We start from the raw sequence: 20,798 nt of genomic DNA, 5'->3' as shown, positions 1-20,798 counted from the left end.
CTATTGAAATGAGGGAATTAGCAAAGCAGTTGCAAGAACTTATTGACAAAGGAATTATAAGGCCAAGTGTATCCCCATGGGGTGCGCCAGTATTGTTCGTGAAAAAGAAGGATGGTAGTATGCGACTGTGTATTGATTATCGTGAGCTGAACAAGTTAACTATCAAGAATAAATATCCTTTACCTCGCATTGATGATTTATTTGATCAACTAAAAGGAGCAACATGGTTTTCGAAAATTGACTTACGATCAGGCTATCATTAGTTAAAGATCAAGGCCGAAGATATTCCAAAGACAGCGTTTAGAACAAGGTACGGACACTATGAATTTCTTGTGATGGCTTTTGGATTGACGAATGCACCTGCAGCATTTATGGATTTGATGAATCGAATATTCAAGAAGTATTTGGATAAGTTTATCATTATATTTATTGATGACATCTTGATCTATTCAAAGACGGAAGAAGAGCATGCAGCGCAATTAAGAACGACATTGGAAATATTACGGAAGGAGCAACTTTATGCAAAATTTTCCAAATACGAATTTTGGTTGAAAGAAGTGCAGTTTTTAGGGCACATCATCAGCAGAGAAGGCATTCAAGTTGATCCAGCAAAGATTGAAGTTGTGTTGAATTGGGAAAGACCAAAGACGCCGACAGAGGTTCGAAGTTTCTTAGGTTTGGCAGGATATTATCGAAGATTTGTCAAAGATTTTGCGAAGATAGCTACACCGCTGACCAAGTTAACTCGACAAAGTGAAAAGTTCGAATGGAATAGTAAGTGTGAAGAAAGTTTTCAAGAGTTGAAGAATCGGTTGGTGACGGCACCAGTATTAGTATTGCCAGACGAGCAAGGAAATTTTGTTATCTACAGTGACGCTTCATATCGTGGTTTAGGATGTGTGTTAATGCAACATGGTAACGTCATTGCATATGCGTCGAGACAACTTAAACCCCATGAACAGAAATATCCTACGCATGATCTGGAATTAGCAGCAATTGTATTTGCATTGAAGCTGTGGAGATATTATCTGTACGGTGAAAATGTGAAATCTACACGGATCATAAAAGTCTGAAGTATATCTTCACGCAAAAGGAACTAAACCTGCGACAACGTCGATGGCTGGAATTGATTAAAGATTACGATGTTACAATCAGTTATCATCCAGGAAAAGCAAATGTTGTAGCAGATGCGCTAAGCAGAAAAGAAAGATTGAATCGGTTGACTTCATGCGAAGAATTGGCCAGGGAATTCGACAAATTGGAAATCGAAATCCGTACTCCTAATGAATCTGCAGAAACTATATACGCTATGACTTTCCAACCAGAATTGCTGGAAAAGATTCGCCGTTGTCAAGAAGAAGTGATGAGTCAAGACGATAACTTAACAGGAGAAGAGATTACAACTCAGAAAGATAATGAAGGAATTTTACGTTTTGCGTCAAGAATCTGGATCCCTAACATGGCAGAATTAAAAGAAGAAATTATGCAAGATGCGCACAATTCGAAGTATTCCATTCATCCAGGAAGCACGAAAATGTATCGCGATTTGAAGGAAAACTTTTGGTGGCCGAATATGAAGAAGGAGATAGCAGAATGGGTGAGTAAATGCTACACGTGCCAGCGAGTTAAAGCAGAACACCAACGTCCAAGTGGGTTATTGCAACCATTAGACATTCCAGAATGGAAATGGGAACATTTAGCGATGGATTTTGTGGTAGGACTACCGAAGACTAGGGCAAATCATGATGCGATATGGGTAATCATTGACAGACTTACGAAGTCGGCACATTTTCTACCAATTAATGAAAGATTTTCGCTCGACAAATTAGTGCACATGTATCTCAAAGAAATTGTGATGCGTCATGGAGTACCAGTATCAATTGTATCGGATCGAGATCCTCGTTTCAATTCAAGATTTTGGAGGCAATTTCAAGAATGTCTAGGAACGAAGTTGAATATGAGTACAGCTTATCATCCGCAAACTGACGGCCAAAGTGAAAGGACAATTCAAACGATTGAAGACATGCTACGAGTTTGTGCGATCGATTTTGAAGGCAGTTGGGATGAACATTTACCCCTAGTGGAATTTTCTTATAATAATAGCTATCACGCCAGTATTGGAATGCCACCGTATGAAGCATTATATGGGAGGAAATGCAGATCACCCGTGCATTGGGATGAAGTTGGAGAACGCAAGATTTTGGGTCCAGAATTAATTCAGCAGACAAAAGAAAAGATTAATCTTATTCGAAAACGAATCGAGGCAGCACAAAACAGACAAAACAGATATGCAAACCAAGCCAGGAAGGATATGGACTATCAGGAAGGAGAACACGTATTGCTCAAAATATCGCCATGGAAAGGATTGACCAGATTTGGCAATAAAGGGAAATTGAAGCCACGATACGTTGGACCATTTGAGATTTTGAAGAAAATTGGGAAGGTTGCGTACGAGTTAGCTCTACCACCCCATATGCAGCACATTCACAACGTATTTCATGTATCTATGCTTAAGAGGTATAATCCTGATACAAGGCATGTAATAGAGTATGAACCAGTAGAACTTCAGGCAGATTTGTCATATGTAGAACAGCCAATAAGAATTCTAGATAGGCAAGAGAGGGTATTAAGAAATAAGTCTGTGTCATTAGTGAGAGTTTTATGGAGAAACCCAGTGGTTGAAGAATCAACCTGGGAACTTGAAAGTGAAATGCTAGAAAAGTATCCTCAGTTATTTGCATAATTAGATTCTGAGGACAGAATCTTGTTAAGGGGGGGAGAATGTAACGACTGAGGAATTACGCTTGTATTATATTATAATAATAATAAATTATGTGTATTATTATGTGATTAAACGTGTTAAGTCGTTGAACCCTAACTGCTATGTGTTATGTGTTGGTTGTTTTGATCCAAACGTGTTTTGGATATTTATTGAGCGTTCTATCGTCAGTTATATATATTATATCAAAACCTGTACAGCTCAAAACTATGTTTTAAAAGCCCGTATTTCAAACAAAATCATTGGCCCTATTTTGCCAAAAATGCCCTATACCGTATCGCTATTCTGAACCCCTAGACGTTTTACAAATTGACCTTTTTCGCGAAAAACGACTTTTCCGGACCCCTTCGGGTACCAAAAACCCCACAAAAATCACATTCTTATTTTTATATGATTATGAAATTATCATACATCATTTTTCTTTGTATTTTTGTATTTTTCACAATTTTTGGGAATTTTTAGTATTTATTTTGTATTTATTGGATATTTAAAAATTCATTATTAATACCCAAAAATTATAAAAATTGGGGCCAAATATTTTTATTAGGAGTGTAATTAGACCCTTAATTTTACTTAGGGGTATTATTTTCATAAATATAAATAGTTGATTTACTGTTAATTAATTAGTTAATTAACCATAAAAAAATCAGAAAATTCAGAAAATTAAGAATTAGGGTTTGTGGGTGAAGAACAGGGCAGAGAATCAAACCGGATTTTGATCGTGATTCTGTTAACCAAATCAGTCATGTAAGTATCCGTTTTGAAGCTGATTGATTGTAGTATTCGATTATGTAATCAGTTTTGTTATATGATTTACTGATTTTAAATTTCGATTTTTCGGATTATGTCTCAAATTCGGGTTTTTGATTTCTAGTTATTGGTTGTTGATTTTGTTGGTTGGGTTGAATAGATCGTCGAATTCTCGATCGAATGACACTGGTTTCATTGATTTTGGCTTCGTTTTGAGATTGACCCTAAAAGCGGCGGCGGCGCCGCTGCGGTTGAAGACTCAGGCGACGGGGACGGCCGGAAACGAAGGTTGAGGAAGGAGATAAGTAGGAACGGGGTTGCAGGATGTTGGCGAGGAGAAGTCACGGACAAGCAAGCCAGGATATCCCATGTCGTTAGCTGCGTTTTCTTCGCCGGAAAAAGGACCGCCGGCGTTGGAGTTTTGGCCGGGCAGCTGTGTTCTTCATCAACCCGGAGTCGACCCGGTTTCGACCCGGGAAACGACCCGGGATTGATCCTTACAACCCTAACCCCTTTCCCTGTTGTGTGTTTTTGATAAATTAATTATTTATTTATATTTTAGTATAATAAAATTTGTTTTTAATAATTCTAAAAAGTAAATAAAAAATTAGATTTAAATTCTGAAAAATAGTATTATTAATTTCTAAATTATTTTATTAATTTATAAATTCGAATTTAATTATTTAATTAATTATTTAATTATTTATCTAATTATTTATTAGTTATCTAATTAATTAATAATTAGGTAATTAATTAATAATTAGGTAATTAATTAATAAATAAGGATTAAAAATAATTAAATAATATGATTAATAATTCGATAATTAGTTATTATTACGAGTAATGATTCGATAATGAGAATTATTATTCGAGCGATAGTTATTCGAATAATATTGTAGTGATTATTTGTATCGTATAATTAAATACCGATAATTAATTGATTAACGAATCGTATAAGTTTCAGTAATAATGTAATAGTTCGATAATTATATGAGAATGGCGAGTAGCTCGTATTTATACGAGTAAGTAATCGTTGAGTTAGATTATAATTCGAGCACATAGTAGATATTCGATAAATAGCGTATCCGTTAATAAAATCGATTGATTATTTGTAAATAATCGATCTAATCGAATAAATATCGATACGTTATAAATATTATAATAAATTGTGATTAATCCTGATAATTAGAGATTTATTATTTTAGATTATTCAATAAGCAATTATTAATTATTTATTAGTTATTTATTTATTCAATATTTAAAAAGTGATTAATTATTTCGATAATTAATCACATAATTTTCAATAAACCGTAACTTCTTCATTTTAACTCCAAAAATTATAAAAAAATTATTTTTGACTTTGATTTTTCTTAAATAATTATTTAAAAATTATTTTAGGATTTAAAAGGTTGTAATAATTATCTATATTGAATAATAAATTGAATTATCAGTGTTTAATTCATAACAATTCAACCGTTAGTCCGATTTGAGTGAAACGAAGACCTCTAGACTCAGAAAAATGAGACGAATCCAATAAAAATGGTTGTAAGTTATAATTTCTTCTGAAAAAGAGTGGTTTGGTGATAATTGATAGTTCGTAGGTCCTAGTAGGGATATAATTGAGCCGAATAAATCCCGAAAAATTATAATAAAATCAGATAAGACTAGTAATGCAGGTATAAGCCCAGAATTGATTCTAAAAATAATTATAAATATAGAAATTAATTGTGTGCTTTACGTGTTACGTGTTATATGTGATTATGTGCATAAATGTGTTGTGTAAATATATGTATATATATGCGAGTCAGATAGAAACGCATGGGTAGACTGATAAGGTTGCGTGATATCAATTCAAGATACACGTATGTAGTAAATTATCTAAACACCTATCTTTCCATGATTTGTTCAGTGTTAGCAAGGCAGAGCAAGCTAGGGTCAGAAGGCAGTAAGTTAAACCAGGTTAAGTACGCGCAAGGCAAGTTTTTCCCCTATTCTAAATTCAGAATAGTGATTTATATTTCCTTTCTACCATATCAATTCTCTTTGATAATCATTGTTCATATACACTGTTGTCCATTTATTATTACTTGTTCCAGTTTCATTTCAATTCTTGATTTACCCAATTTATTGAATTCCCTGTTCATATTTCAATTCCTTTACCCTTGTTACATATATTCTGGTATATCCTGGTGTTGGGATATATCAATAGCATACCGATTATTCCGGATGCTCAGCCTTGGACTGGATGGTTACTATAAAGGCTGGGTTTTTCCCAGACCATTAATTAATAGGCCATAGTTGCCTGAGTACTCCTTATGTTGGTTGGGTCTATGCAGTTGGGTATAGATCCGCACTATATTCTGACTGATCAGCAGATTATAGTGCATATGTTGGTTCTTGTTTCCAGTCTTGTTCATTTGGCACTCACCATCATTGGCAAATTATTATCATATACAGATACAGATGGTTGTTCAAACCAGCAGCTTATTGGTTCATTTATTTCTCTCTCTTTATAATATATATATATATATTGTTGCAGGCTTGTTGAGCAATTTTGGCTCATTTCTTTTATTGTCACTCCTATTGTTTTACAGTTAAGGTAGAGAATGAAACCCGTCAGGACCCGCATAGTCAAGAAGCGAGTCAAGCAGCGGGACCCTCTTATACCAAGAGTGTTCCTTCCTATTCCCGAAGAGAGCTTTGAATTGCCAGATCAGGTGTAGCAGGATAAGTAGTAATGTTGGGTTGAATAAAAGTTTTGTGTAGTTTGAATAAAAGATTGCGTAGTGAAACTGTAGATAGAATAAAGTTTTGTAATAAAGAGAGTTCTTAAGACAGGTTTTATTTAGTTGAGTTTGTAATAAAGTGTAGTGCATGATTCTTGTTTCCAACCTCAACCCTTAAAAGATCCTGAGTAGTGATAGTTCGGGGTAATTATTATATTAATATTCCGCTTGTGCAGGTATAGTTGGTAATTGTTGTTAATAATGCCCCAAATCTATACCCCGGATTTGGAGGGTGTTATACTTAGCCTCTAAGCCTAATTTCTTGTACAAATACAATGCAAACACCATACTAAAAATAACAATCACTTTCAGCCAAACTTCTCTAAATAAAATCTCAAACCTACCTTCTTTCAAGCCATTAATCAAAACTCATTACAAATCTGTTGGAAGAAAGCCAAAGAAACGGCAAGTTACTGAGAGGGCTATCTGGAACTATTTTAATCAAAATGATTTTCTACCTTTAAACTGGTGCATCATAGATGATGACTACTTTCAACAATTAGCTGAAGAAATGGTCAAATTTTGGGTTGTATCATTGAGGGAAGTCAGAATATATTATCAAGATGGATCCTACACCTTACTTGGCAGAAATTTAATGGATACATTTTTAACCACAAAAATTAAAAGGGTGATTAGCATACTGAAGGATAAGGATACAAGTATAATGGTATGGAGGTCTGTATTGGGTGTATGGTTGATAATAAGGGAAGAAAGAAGGGCAAAAGAAAAGGCTGAAAGAGAGGAAAGGGAAAGAAAATATACTGAAGAGATAGAAATATTTGAGCAATGATCTGAGGAAGTCAAGGCAAAGGGGATGAGCAGAATTTCCAAGGATGGACATTGAACATTAAAGTTGGCAGATTCTCAAGAATCAGAGTTGGTTACTTGAATAGTTATTCACCAGATGATTGGCTCAAGCTTGTGGAAGCTCTAAGAGGGACACAAATCATAGAGAAAATGCAAGTACTTGTAGACTTAAAGGACCTCATTAGACAAGAAACGTGCTATGAGAAATTTGTGTATTGAATGCACTTATCAAACTCATGTAATCACTTAATGTATAAAAGTTGTACTTCTGTCAATTTTATGTAATCTTTTGTTGTTCATTTGTAACTTGGGGGTTAGTCTTGTTACCAGGCATGAATTTGTGATAAGCAATCTTCTCGCAAATTGGGGGAGATTGTTGTACAAGACATGTCTGTATCATAACAAGACTAAGTCAAATTGACATCCCTAAGAATTAGTTGTATGGTAATCTAAATTTGTATTTTGTAATGTATTCCTTGAATCTGTAAAAATATCAAAGATTAGACTGTAGTATTTTTTACTAAACAGTCTATAGCCTAAGTATAAATTTTCGAAGAAGATCAAGAAGATCATGCCTCAGAGAAATTGTGAAGAAGCTTGGAGTTGAATAAATATATTTTAGGAAAAATGTTCTAAGTCAAGATATCTACAAGTCACAGATCAAGGCATATAAAGAAGTCATTAGAGAACTCCAGAATGACTTATCAAGAAGTCCAAAATGGCTTATAGAGAAGTCTCGGAGATATGGACAAGCCAAATAAAGACATGAAGATTGAAGATATCAACAAGTCAAACTATTATTAGAGATCTTAGAGATATCTACAATTCAAAATGTATATAGAGATCTTTGAGATATCGACAAGTCATTTTCGCATCAGTGAACTCAAGATATCGACAAGTCAAAATGAAGATATGAAGATTGGAGATATCGACATATCAAATCTCTCATTAGAGATCTCAAAGATATTGACAAGTCAAAATGCTTATAGAGATCTCAGAGATATCAACAAGTCATTTTTACATGTAGAAAATTGGAGACCTCGACAAGCCAAACTCACTTAAGAGAACTCAGGGAGCTCGACAAGTCAAAGACACTTATAGAGAACTAAGAGATATCGATAAACCATTATACTTTTCGAGATGTCAGTTCTCTATAGATCAAACTGGATATCTCGATATGAACCTCAAGTACAGATTGCAGAAAAATTATAGATTCAAGCTTATCAATCAACAAACGATCTAATCACTTAGATTGAAAAGTCTACAAAAGCAGCTTGAAGAGTGCAATATCAAAGGCCAAGATTAACTGACAGATGAAAGTCACAGACGTAGAATTTGCAAAGATACACTAAGCCAGAAATGGAAAGCTTTAGAGATAACTTAAAGTATGGTTTAGTACATCTTATTGCATGTTGTGTAAACCTATATTTACTAATCTATAAAGTAAACACTGGTCCTTTGCTTTTAAATAGTATCAAACAAATCTAGTTTTTCTTATAACTCTCTCAAGGCAGAAGCTGAGTTTTTTACTTACAAAGAACCCAGGATTTGTAGCAAAACACTAGTTTGATTTTAATACAAAATTAATTGAGTTTTGAAATATTATGTGCACTGTTTTATTTCAGCTAACATAATATTACTGCATTTCTATTCTACTTTGTCAACCAAGTAACAAACATTTAAAAAGCCTTAAAAATTATCCAAAGCATATTCACCTCCTCTGTGTTGTATTCATTACCTAACAAAAATTAAATACAAATTTAATAAAATGAAAAAAATACCGTGACAATAGATTGTATTTTTTTTAAATGTTATTACAAAAACTGAAAATTTATGAAATATTATTAAAAACACACTTGAAAAAGTAGTAAGGTACAAACTGCAATCAATTTTTCAATTTCTGATCAAACTCCTTTAATTATGTGTCACAATCAAATATAAAAATATAATAACAACTAAATGAACAAGTTTGAAAATTAAAATTCTTTTGAAAATACATCATTTAATAATAAATATGTACACATGTATATTACATGTTATTAGAATGTTAAAATATTGAAATAAAATAAAAGAATAATTATGCATAATTGTGAAATACAATTATACAGATTAACAACACTTTAAAAGGCGCTATATTTTTTTGGAAAGAATAATATATTATACAAAAGTTGTCATGATGAAATATAAAAATGTAATAATAACTAAATATATAAGTACAAAATACTTAAGAAATATAAAAATTTAAGAAATAAATTTTTTGTATTAATATTTAGTAAAGTAAAAAATAATTATTGACTTCAAAGTTTTTATAAAAAATATTTATAATCATCTCTTGCATCGCACGAGCATAAAACTATTATATATAATTGGAGTAAGAGAGTTTTGATGGTAGGTCCTTCGATCTTATCTCGTCACACAACAGATATATAGGTATAATATAAATTATATTTATTTCATTTAATTTATTATTAATAATTCTAATAAATAAATATAATAGGTAATTAATTAAAAAAATGAACTATAATTACATGATTTTGGCGGTACATAGGGTCTCACAGGTATAAATAAATTATATTTATTTTTTTTATTTTATTATTTTATTATAATGTTCAATAACCCGTATAATTAAACATAATAGGTAATTAATTAAGAAATTAAACTATAGTTATAAAGTAATATTATAAGTACTATATTATATAATACAAGCAACAATTATTTAATAGAAATAAATGTAAGTAACAATTAACAAATCAGAAATCGGGTTAAAGTGTTATTATTTTGTTAAATATATTGAATATATAAGTTTGATTTAAAAAAATTTTAAACACATAATTTTAAATTTTATTTTATAAATTTATAAAAACACATTTAGATTATATTTAGATATGTATATTACATGTGTTTTCTTTCATTTTGTAGAAATGAAAAAATTACGGATTGTCTTTTAAAAAAGTAACAGTATATGAATCCTATAAAACATAAATATTATGAAGAAATATGATAAAAAAATATTATAATTTAAAATTGAAATAAAAATCTAATAAAATACATTTAAAAGTATTATAAAAATAATATCTGAGAATTTATTAGAATAGATACTCATTTGTAAGGGTATAATCATATTTGTTAAAAAAATATCTAAGTAAAAAAATAAAATAACTATGTTAATATATTATATGATATGATTAAAATATTTTTTATATAAATTTATAATGTAAAAAACTTGAAACTACAAAGAAATAAAATTAATTTTTATGCATATGTTATATTAAGATTACCTGGTCAAATATAAAAATATATTAATAAATAAATAAATAAATTCGAAATATATATTTTTTTGAGAAATATGTTATTTACGAAAAATATAAATTAATAAAATCATTCTATTAAAATTAAGTTAAATAAAAATAAAATTCAAAGAAATGAAATAAAAAAATGATAATTAGACCGATAGCCAACTGAAGTGTTATAAAAAAATTAAAATATTAAGACTACCATGAAGTGTTATAGAAATTGGGATGTCCAATGAGTTAAAATTAAACATTTTTTGCAGAATGAGTATTTTTGTTTAATTTTTTAAAAAATCAGACATTTATGTCATTTTTTCATTATTAGACCGATAGCCTTGCACATGTGAATAGCTTCCAAATTTACGGCGCTGTTGATGTACATAACATTTATCTCACCGTGATATCAGATGAGTTACAGGTTATAATCTCAATCAAGATGCATAAATTACCAGGGTTGAAAAACGTAATATACTCATATAAACATAAAAATATCATCACCGGGGCTGACAGAGCAAAAAGATGGGGAGGAAAAAGCTAGAAATCAGACTGATCGAAGATAAGTGCAATCGACAAGTGACTTTTTACAAGAGAAGAAGTGGATTGATGAAAAAGGCTAAAGAACTCTCTATTCTCTGTGATCTCCAAATGGGTGCTGTTATTTACTCCAACCGCGGCAAACTCTATGAATTTTCCCACACCAACAGGTTCTTTTTTTTCCACCTTCCCCTCTTTTTTTCCCTCTGTTATCGGGTTAAGTCATGGATTCATAATTTTATGGATTACATTAGATGAGATATTCTTCATCTCCCATTTTCTCTTATATGTATGGGTTATCATTTTTCTTTCTACTTAATTTTGTGTTAATCAATTACCAGGTTTAGTAGTGTAGGATGGGGTACTCTGTATCACTGTACTTGCAAATTGCAGGGTAAGATACTCTAACATATGTATCATTGTATAAATTGACACTATGTAGCTTTTAGTGTAGAAAGAGAGAGTTTCATATTATGGGCTCTTTTGGGGTTCCTTAAAAAAGTGTAACTTGGGACTTAAAGTTGAAAAGTGCATGTAATATGAATATCGTAAATTATAAGTTATTTAGGTGTTTGGATAATTTTAATGTTAAGTAACTTATACGTTTATAATTTTTAAAGTTGATAATGTGTTTGGTAACTTGTAACTTGTAACTTATAAGCTATATTTTTTTCAAAATAAAATTAAAGTGTAAATTACAAATTACATGAATTAATAATTTTGATATATGAATATAACATAAAAAAAGAGAAAATTTAAAAATAAGGATAATTTACTTTGGGAGAAAATTAGGTATCGAATTTTTATTAAAAAAGAGATTCCGGGTACTGATACGAATTATTTAATTTGTACTACTAAAATTAGTTTCTTCTATTAATAAATTACATAGATAATTAAAATATTTTAAGAAAATAAATTTAAAAATGATAAATTTCAATAAACGGTAAACAGTAAAATATATTTTTGACAAGTTGATTCATTATAATAAAAGTAATGAAATGAATTGATTTATAATTTGAATTTTCAAAACCTAACTATAAATAAGCTAATGTAATTTTATAAATTGTTTGTTCCTTTGACATTAGGCATAATGAGAAATGAGAAAGCAAATGTACCATACCACCAACTTTTACTTTTACATCATATAAGTTTATAATATGATCATCGTGATAGTTGCCAAACAGTTAAACAAAAATGAAAACGTAAATTTCATCATTTAAGTTGGCTTATTTCTGCACCCAAACAGCCACTATGTATGATTGTATGTATCATTTTACCTATAAAATTAGTGTTAGTCATCACTATTCACTGCAACTATATTGAGGAGAATGATAATTTTAATAAATGTTATTAGTATCCAAAAGGTAGAATTATATCATCATCGTATTGCCATGGAACCTCCGAAACTTATGTACGATATGAGATTTAATCTCACCTTTTTACTTTTATTATGCACACAATAAATCTACACCACTCATTTTGAATCTTATACACCTTATCTTCAATCATCAATTCCTCCACTATATACATATTCCGGCAATACCCCACCACCAACCTCAGGCTGCACCACCTTCACTCCGCTCAACCCTTTTTCTTCGTTTACCATAAACGTCACTCCACCGCTGTTATACCTCTGCCACACCTTCAATTCCCCCCCCCTAGTCTTCTCCGAGTACTCCTTCCCATAAAAATGCTCTTACTAGTCTTCCACGACCAACACAATGTTGACTCCAACTCCGTTCTCATGTAGCGACAGATCTTCTGAATGATTAATGTTACAAATCTAGTTTTTCAGGATTTATGTCTAGAACATTGGTAATTTTCAACCTCGTTTTGGTGATTTTATGTGAATTCGTGAATTTTAAAATTTTGGTGATTTGGCGATCGAATTTGGTGGTTCTGTACATGACAGAGTTAAGTTGATGGTATTGGTAATGATGGTGGATGTAGTTCAAAATTAGACTATTTTATTTCATTGTTTTGTGATTTTGATGGCTTGATTTTGTACTGATATGCGATGTGTTTGTGGTGGCGGCGTGGTGGTTGGGGGCAGTAGTGATCAGTGGTAGTGGTAGTGTTGTGGTGTTATTCTTAGATTTACTTTGATGTTTTTATTTAACTCTGTTGATTTTTTGGATTTTATAATTGTGGTGATTTTTGTGTAACATTGGTGATATAGTGGCGGTGGCTGGAAATAGTGTCTGAAAGTTGTCGACGGTGGTCGATAGTGGTGGTTGAAGTAAAAAGAAGATGGCGGTGGAAGATGAAAATATGGATAGGTTATTGGGTGGTGGGAAATGAAAACGAGACATAAAGATATAATTACATCTCAAGTCTCACAATAGTTAAGGTTATTATTGGAGCAAGACTCTTTCAATGCATAAATATATTTGGGCAGGGTTCCGATCCGAGTGAACTCATGGAAAACTTGGGAAACTGTCTACTATTGATGCATGTCATTTTAGGAAAAAATGTTAAAACAAAGAATAAAACTTATCTTAGAATTGGCAGGAGACACAATAAATCCTCAAATATAATTTATAATATTCATCTATATGCAATCATTAAAGAAAGATTACAAAAAAATATAAATAAATCATAAATTATAAATGGAATTGATGTGGCAGAGGATGACCTCAGGAGAGTTGCATAGGTTAAAAGAAAATGAGTGTAGTATAAGGGTATTTTGTACATACAGGAGGTTGTGTTTTGTTTATATTTACAAATTTGCCATTAAAATTTTATATGGAGAAGAGACTTAACCACAGGTAAGTAACCTCAGGTAACTTGCCTTTTCTCATTAAAAATAAATCATAAATTAGATAAATATCTTATTACCATAACTAAATAAATTAAGCAAATTCTTATATTATTTCAATCTTTTATTATTTTACGACTATAATCTAGAATGACCTACTAATATACTTAATATAATTAAAATAACTAATGGAGTAAAATTTATTTTATTCATAAATTACAAAGTATAATGTATATAAATCAATTTACTAATTCCTTGTTCCGCATTATTCTTCTCTTTTTCGAAGATAACTCGACCATGAGTTAAATAGTGAAGAAGAATCCATAGTTCTTGAACATGATTTCAGGTGTTGATCATGAATTCGAGGAAGCCATATATCATCACCTTTGACTCATTTTGGAGCAATAAATCAATATGCTCAACAAAATCAACTTTCTCTTGAATTTGTTTTCCATAAAAAAATTATAATGCTCCATTTGTTGCTCAATTTCAACTTACTCATCATTCTCCAGTTATGGCTCATCATGCTCCATTTGTGGTTTAGGTTCAAGATTATTTACGACTTCCATAGGCTCTGCATTAAACTCCAAAGTCGTGCTTTTTTTTTAACGTATCAGAAACAAATGAATCACAAGTTTGCTACATATTTCCCAATCTAGCATTTATATCCTTTAACATCTGTTCTTGTTCTAGTAATGATCTTTTATGCCCATTAATCAATTCACTAATTCCTTGTTGGCATCATCTATTAAGCATATGTTTTATACTATTAATTTATTTATTCCTTGTTACACGTATATTCTAGATAATTGAAACTTCACAATTAATTTGGTCAGTTCAGATTTTAAAAATTTAGGAAATTCGAGACAAAGTTCCACGACCTCCCCAACTAGTTCATATTTGAACCTTAACCTGTAACCCAATATCAGGGTAATAGTCTTAATAATATAATGAAAATATTATTATTTGAGATGCAATTGAATTAATGGAGAGAAAATGTACATTGTTGTATATAAGATGCGGAGTACCGACGACTAGATGGTAAGACCCTGTGTAGTGAAAATAACGGCTATTGCAGCCTTTGCTCCACGTATTTCTTCAATTTCCCGACTTCCCTGACAAAAGTTTATTTATATATTTGTAATAAATACCAAGTGATAGAATAAATCTGCCTGGTGCCAATATTTTGGGGGCTTTGGACCCTGAGCAATATGGCGCCTTGCACACTCGCATTATCGAGCCTGGGAAGGACTTTAAAATTGGATGTCTTGCCCATAAGAATAGCGCGGGGAAAGAGCTTGAAATATTGAAATGAAAAGACTTGAAACGAGAGTGTTAGGCGTGCACTTTCGTCTTTTATCTTTGGTCGTTCTTCAGGGCTGTTCAACTACATATCTTTTGGGATCATTAATGGTCAATGTCAACAGAATTTGAAAAAACTCGGACTAAACCCCTCTCTCTAGGCTATTTGTTTAAGACGTATTCTCCTCGTAAATTGGGTTAAATAGCATGTTGTAAATTGTAGGAGCTTTATCTTGTAAGCAGTCACATTGCTATTTCCGCTAATCTTCAGAAAAATATAATTTAAGTTCTATGGAGAAGACAATTAAATTTTAGATAGATAGAATTTATTTACCCAACTTTCCTAATATATTTGAGTTTTGAGCTATAATTGATACTGTTGCATCCCTTGTATATTTTAATTTGGTTAAAATAATAACTGCCGTTTCTTCTCATAACTGCAATACTTGTTCTATACGTCCAATATGAATACACACACCTAATATGGGATACTATTTTTCAACTAATCCTACTATAACAAGAATTATATTGCTAAAAGTATATAACTTAGGGCACTTCTAGGAATGTTGTCCAGCTAGTAGGGGTTACTTATAGTTTCTGCCTTTGCAGCAGTTTGCATGCAATTTTACAACAATATCACGATGTTACTGATGCAGATGAGAGAGAATCCAATGGAATCTATGAACCTAAGGTAACAATATTCTCATATTAGTTGGTCTGTTTGTCCATAAGCTGGATATATTCAACATGTATCTCACACTTTACGTAGACCTAGTATTATTTAAGTTGAGTTTAGGCTGGTTTTCAGGCAGGGCATTAATATGTATAAGGTAACACTTTTTTAGACCTAGTAATTAATATGGCTAACGATCATCTAAATTGACGATTAACTCAGGGAGACACCAGTTATAAATCAGAGTGCATATCATTGATCTGTACCTATTGGGACATCAGTAATGGGGATGCTTGGTGGAAACTACTACATGATGTGTGTCATTCCAGTGGATGATATAACTTTTTCAATTAACCTTTTTAAAATAACTTCTCTGATCACACTGAAACCTATGCCTAGCTGTCTTTAGCCTATCATGTCTGTTTCCAACTTCTCTCGTCTTATTAGGTAATAAGTTTCCAGTCAGGAAGTATGAAATTTATCTTGTTGGTGTATATTAGTTTAAGGTAGTATTATTCTTTAATTGATATGTATATTTTAAAGAATTTCATGTCGATGATGTGAGACGTTTTTTGTGGATAGAACTCAAAATATGCAGGGAATCAGGCAAATGGAGGTCTCTTGCAGAGAGTTCAAAGGCAAGTACTCTCCTATCCGAATAGTAACTAATATATTTATTAGGAGATAATATCAGGACTTAAGAAGACATTCAGATGAGGAAGACGACTGATTGAAGGAAAGAAGATTAAGACAAACACAAGTAAAGATATGCATGGAGAAGAATTCTATGAAGAATAGAATACTTGGAAGATTAGATAACTAGTTGATATATTTTAGGATGCAGATTTATGTTCGATATCAATTAGAAGATTATATTGTAACTGTGTGTCTATATAAACACAGCATAGGGTTTACACTATAAGTGTTATCATAATCGAGAATATTATTCATTATAACCCTAGCAGCTCTCGTGATATTTGTTAATCACTGAGAGAGAACGGTTCCATTGTAATACTGTTTTATTAATAAGATTATTCTGTGTTTCATATTTGTGTTCTTAATTCGATTTGATTGTAGTATACACTGTATTCAACCCCCTTCTACAGTGTGTGTGACCTAACAAGTGGTATCAGAGCCTATCTGTTAACACATATACAGTAAAGATCCAAAACAATCATGTCTGAAGAAGAGAAAACTCCAACCAAGCCCACCAAAACTGAAGAAACTCCAAAAACTCAAATCCATAATCGATATGAGACTATTAGGGTTCCCATACTGAAACCTTCTGAGTATCCTATATGGAAAGTGAGGATGACTATGTTTCTGGAAGCTACAGATCCAGAATATCTTGACAGAATTAATGAAGGATCACATAAGCCAACCAAGCTCTCTGTTGTAGTTGCAGATCATCCAGCAATGACTGTACCAAAGGAGAAAAGTGAATATACAACTGAAGATATCTCATCTATTGCCAATGATGCAAAGTTAAGACATTTGCTGTATAGTGCCATTGATAATGTCATGTCAAATAGGGTAATTAACTGCAATACTGCAAAGGAGATATGGGATGCCTTGGAGACAAGATGTCAGGGAACTGATTCAATTAAGAAGAACAGGAGGACTATACTCACTCAAGAGTATGAGCACTTTGATTCAAAATCTGATGAGTCATTAACTGGTTTATATGACAGATTTGTCAAACTCTTGAATGATCTGTCACTAGTGGATAAGGAATATGATCTTGAAGATACTAATCTTAAATTTTTTTTAGCTCTTCCTGAAAGTTGGGATTTGAAGGCAACTAGTATAAGAGACAACTATGCTCTTGATGAAACTACTCTTGATGAAATTTATGGTATGCTCAAAACTCATGAACTTGAGATGGATCAAAGAAGCAAGGGGCATGGGAGAAAGTCAAGAACAGTTGCTCTTAAGGCTGAGGAGGAATCCCCAAAGTGGCTGCCTCAAAGAAAGGCAAAGGAAAGGCTCTCATCACAAAGTCTGATACTGAGTCATCAAGCTCAGATAGTGATGAGGATTCAGAAATTGAAAGTCTATCTGAGATGGATGCTGATGAAGAGATGATGAAATTGTATGCTCTTATGGTGAAGGGCATCACAAAGATAGCCTACAGGAATTTCAGAAAGGGAAGGAAGTTTTCCAGGAAAAGTGGAAGTTCTGATAAGAAGAGATTCAGAAAATCTGAAGACAAAGCAGGAAAGTCTGGCAGAGGAGATTACTCAAATGTTAAATGCTACAATTGTGGTGAGAAAGGCCACATATCTCCTGATTGCAAGAAAGGAAAAGGTGACAAAGGCAAGACACTTGTCACAAAGAAGAAAAGCAGGACAGATACTTCAGATTCTGAACATGAGGTGAACTATGCCTTGATGGCAAATGCTGATAGCAGTTCTGAAGCTGCCGAGTTGAAGGTACCTCAAACAACTTATGCTTTTCATACTGATGATATTACTGAGTTGAGAAATTATCTTAAAACCATATTCATTAGCTATAGAGATCAGACCTTAACATGTGATATGTTAACTTCTGAAAATCCGGCTTTTAAGAAAAGGAATGACTATTTAGAAAAAGAGTTAGTTATGTTCCATCAAACTCAGAAAGAAAGAGATGATGCTTTTTATGTTAGAGATGAAGTGTTAAAATTGAATCAATCTCTAAAAACTGAGTTAGAAAAGGAAAGAGAGATTATCAGGACTTGGACTAACTCTGGCAGAACAACTTAGAATTTACTAAGTAGTGGAAACTGGAAAGAGAGCTTAGGTTATGGAGATGATAAAAGTGAAACAAGAACTAAACAAATTAAGCCAATTATTGTTAAACAGACTAATAAGCCAAAGGTAAATCCTGTTAAGTTTGTAGCTAAAACTGTAAAGTCTGATTCTGAAAGATGAAAGATAATGATACAGAAGTGAAGGCAGAGTCAACTTCTGACAAATTAAAACAGGATAAACCAGCTGAAGTTAACATAGGCTTAATGACAAAGAAGCAGCCTAAGTACAAGCTGAAAGAGATTAAGGATGTAAACAAGGTAAAGCCACCTAGGAAAAATAGGAAAAGAAAGGAAGGTGTGAATAAAAGCAATAATTATATGCCTGTTCCTAATGCTCCTAGAACGAAATGCTATAACTGTGGAAATTCTAACCATCTGGCTTCTTTTTGCAGGAAGAATAAGAATATAAACTCCTTACCTTCTAAGTCAGGAGTTAAGAGTCAGTTTGTTAGGTTTAAGTCACAAAATCCTTGTTTTCATTGTGGTAGTGTATGACATTCCATTTATACTTGTAAGGAATATCATAGTTTGTACTATGATTATTATCAAATAAAACCTTCTTTAAAGAAAGTTAGCATTATTCCTTCTAGTGTGAATTCTGATGCAAAGTCTAATACTGTAAATTCTGATAAGAAAAATGTTAACATAAACTCTGATGTTAAATCCGCTGCAAATGTTAACGAACTTAATAAGGCCAAAGGATCCAAGAAAGTCTGGGTCCTTAAAACTAATCATTAGTGGTCTTTGTGATTGCATGGCAACATGAAGAACATCCTAGTTCTTGATAGTGGATGTTCAGGACATATGACTGGAAATAAAGCCCTGCTATCAGACTTTGTGGAGAAAGCTGACCCAGGAGTTTCTTATGGAGATGACAACATGGGTAAAACTCTGGGATATGGCAATATCAATCTTGGGAATGTCATCATTGAAAAAGTAGCTCTAGTCTCAGGACTTAAACACAATCTGCTGAGTGTTAGTCAAATCTGTGACAGAGGTTATCATGTGAATTTCTTTGAAGAACACTGTGAAGTTGTAAGCAAATCTATAGGAAAAGTTGTTCTAAAGGGATACAAGCATAGTAACATTTATGAAGCCAAACTTTCAACAAGTTCTGATGGTTCTGCAATCTGTCTGTTAAGTAGAGCATCAATTGAAGAAAGCTGGGATTGGCACAAGAAACTCTCTCATTTAAATTTCAATAATATAAATGAACTAGTCAAGAAAGATCTTGTGAGAAGACTGCCAAAATTAGTATTTGCTCCTGATGGCCTTTGTGATTCATGTCAAAAGGCAAAACAAAGAAAATCTTCATTCAAGAGCAAGACTGAATCTTCAATTCTTGAACCTTATCACCTACTACATGTTGATTTATTTGGTCCAGTGAATGTCATGTCTATTACAAAGAAGAAATAAGTTATGGTCATAGTAGATGAGTTTACCAGATACACATGGGTGTATTTTTCTTGCACACAAAAAGTGAAACTGCATCTATCTTGATTGATCATGTCAAACAACTGGATAAATTGGTCAAAGACTCTGTGAAAATCATAAGTGATAATGGCACTAAGTTCAAAAATATGATTATGGAAGATTTCTGCAAAGACCATGCAATAAAGCAGGAATTTTCTGCTCCTGGAACTCCACAGCAAAATGGAGTTGTTGAAAGAAAGAATAGAACTCTCATTGAAGCTGCACGAACTATGCTTGATGAAGCAAAGTTACCAACATACTTTTGGGCTGAAGTTGCGCAGACTGCTTGTTTTACTCAGAATGCAATACTTATCAACAAGCATGGAAAGACACCATATGAGATGGTGAAGAAAAAGAAGCCAAATCTGAAGTACTTTCATGTATTTGGATGCAAGTGTTTTGTTCTTAAGACTCATCCTGAACAACTATCCAAATTTGATCTAAAAGCTGATGAAGGAATTTTTGTTGGATATCCACTTTCCACAAAAACTTTCAGAATCTACAATTTAAGAATAAGGGTTGTCATGGAATCTATCAATGTCTCTTTTGATGATAAGAAGATTACTGGACTTGAAGATTTCAATGATCATGATCAGCTGAGATTTGAGAATGAAGCTTTAAATTCTGATTCTGTAAATTCTGATAGTCTAAATCCTGATACTGCAAACTCTGATGGGTTAAACTCTGATGTTATTGAAACTGTGGTGACTACGCCAAAGGAAAATGCACCTGTGCAGGGGGGGCATATTGAAGATCCAACCACATCTCAAGAAGCATCAGAACCTAAAACAGGCTCTTCAAGTTCTGATTCATCAAGTTCTGATGGGTTAAGTTCTGATAATTCTGGAAACTCAA

The 20,798-nt window shown here is 32.3% G+C and overlaps 1 protein-coding gene across 1 annotated transcript; it reads left to right on the top strand.

Annotated features, from left to right (window-relative positions):
* The first annotated feature begins 10,782 nt into the window (after positions 1-10,782).
* On the top strand, positions 10,783-16,727 carry LOC141659065 (MADS-box protein 04g005320-like). Its single transcript, XM_074465794.1, has 3 exons — positions 10,783-11,116; positions 15,616-15,697; positions 16,262-16,727. Exons 1-3 carry the CDS (start codon positions 10,932-10,934, stop codon positions 16,346-16,348), a joined length of 354 nt encoding a protein of 117 aa, XP_074321895.1. The 5' UTR covers positions 10,783-10,931; the 3' UTR covers positions 16,349-16,727.
* The last annotated feature ends 4,071 nt before the right edge of the window (positions 16,728-20,798 follow it).

The sequence above is a fragment of the Apium graveolens genome, chromosome 5, assembly GCF_009905375.1.
Source record: "Apium graveolens cultivar Ventura chromosome 5, ASM990537v1, whole genome shotgun sequence".
Lineage (NCBI taxonomy): Eukaryota > Viridiplantae > Streptophyta > Magnoliopsida > Apiales > Apiaceae > Apium > Apium graveolens.
The sequence above is the reverse complement of the archived record's forward strand: the minus strand, read 5'-3'. Positions and strand labels throughout refer to the sequence as shown.

Coding starts and splice junctions, on each gene's coding strand:
- LOC141659065 (XM_074465794.1), top strand. CDS start 10,932: ATGGGGAGGAAAAAGCTAGAAATCAGACTGATCGAAGATAAGTGCAAT. Junction 11,117..15,615: donor GAATTTTCCCACACCAACAG/GTTCTTTTTTTT, acceptor CTGCCTTTGCAG/CAGTTTGCATGCAATTTTAC. Junction 15,698..16,261: donor ATGGAATCTATGAACCTAAG/GTAACAATATTC, acceptor TTTTGTGGATAG/AACTCAAAATATGCAGGGAA.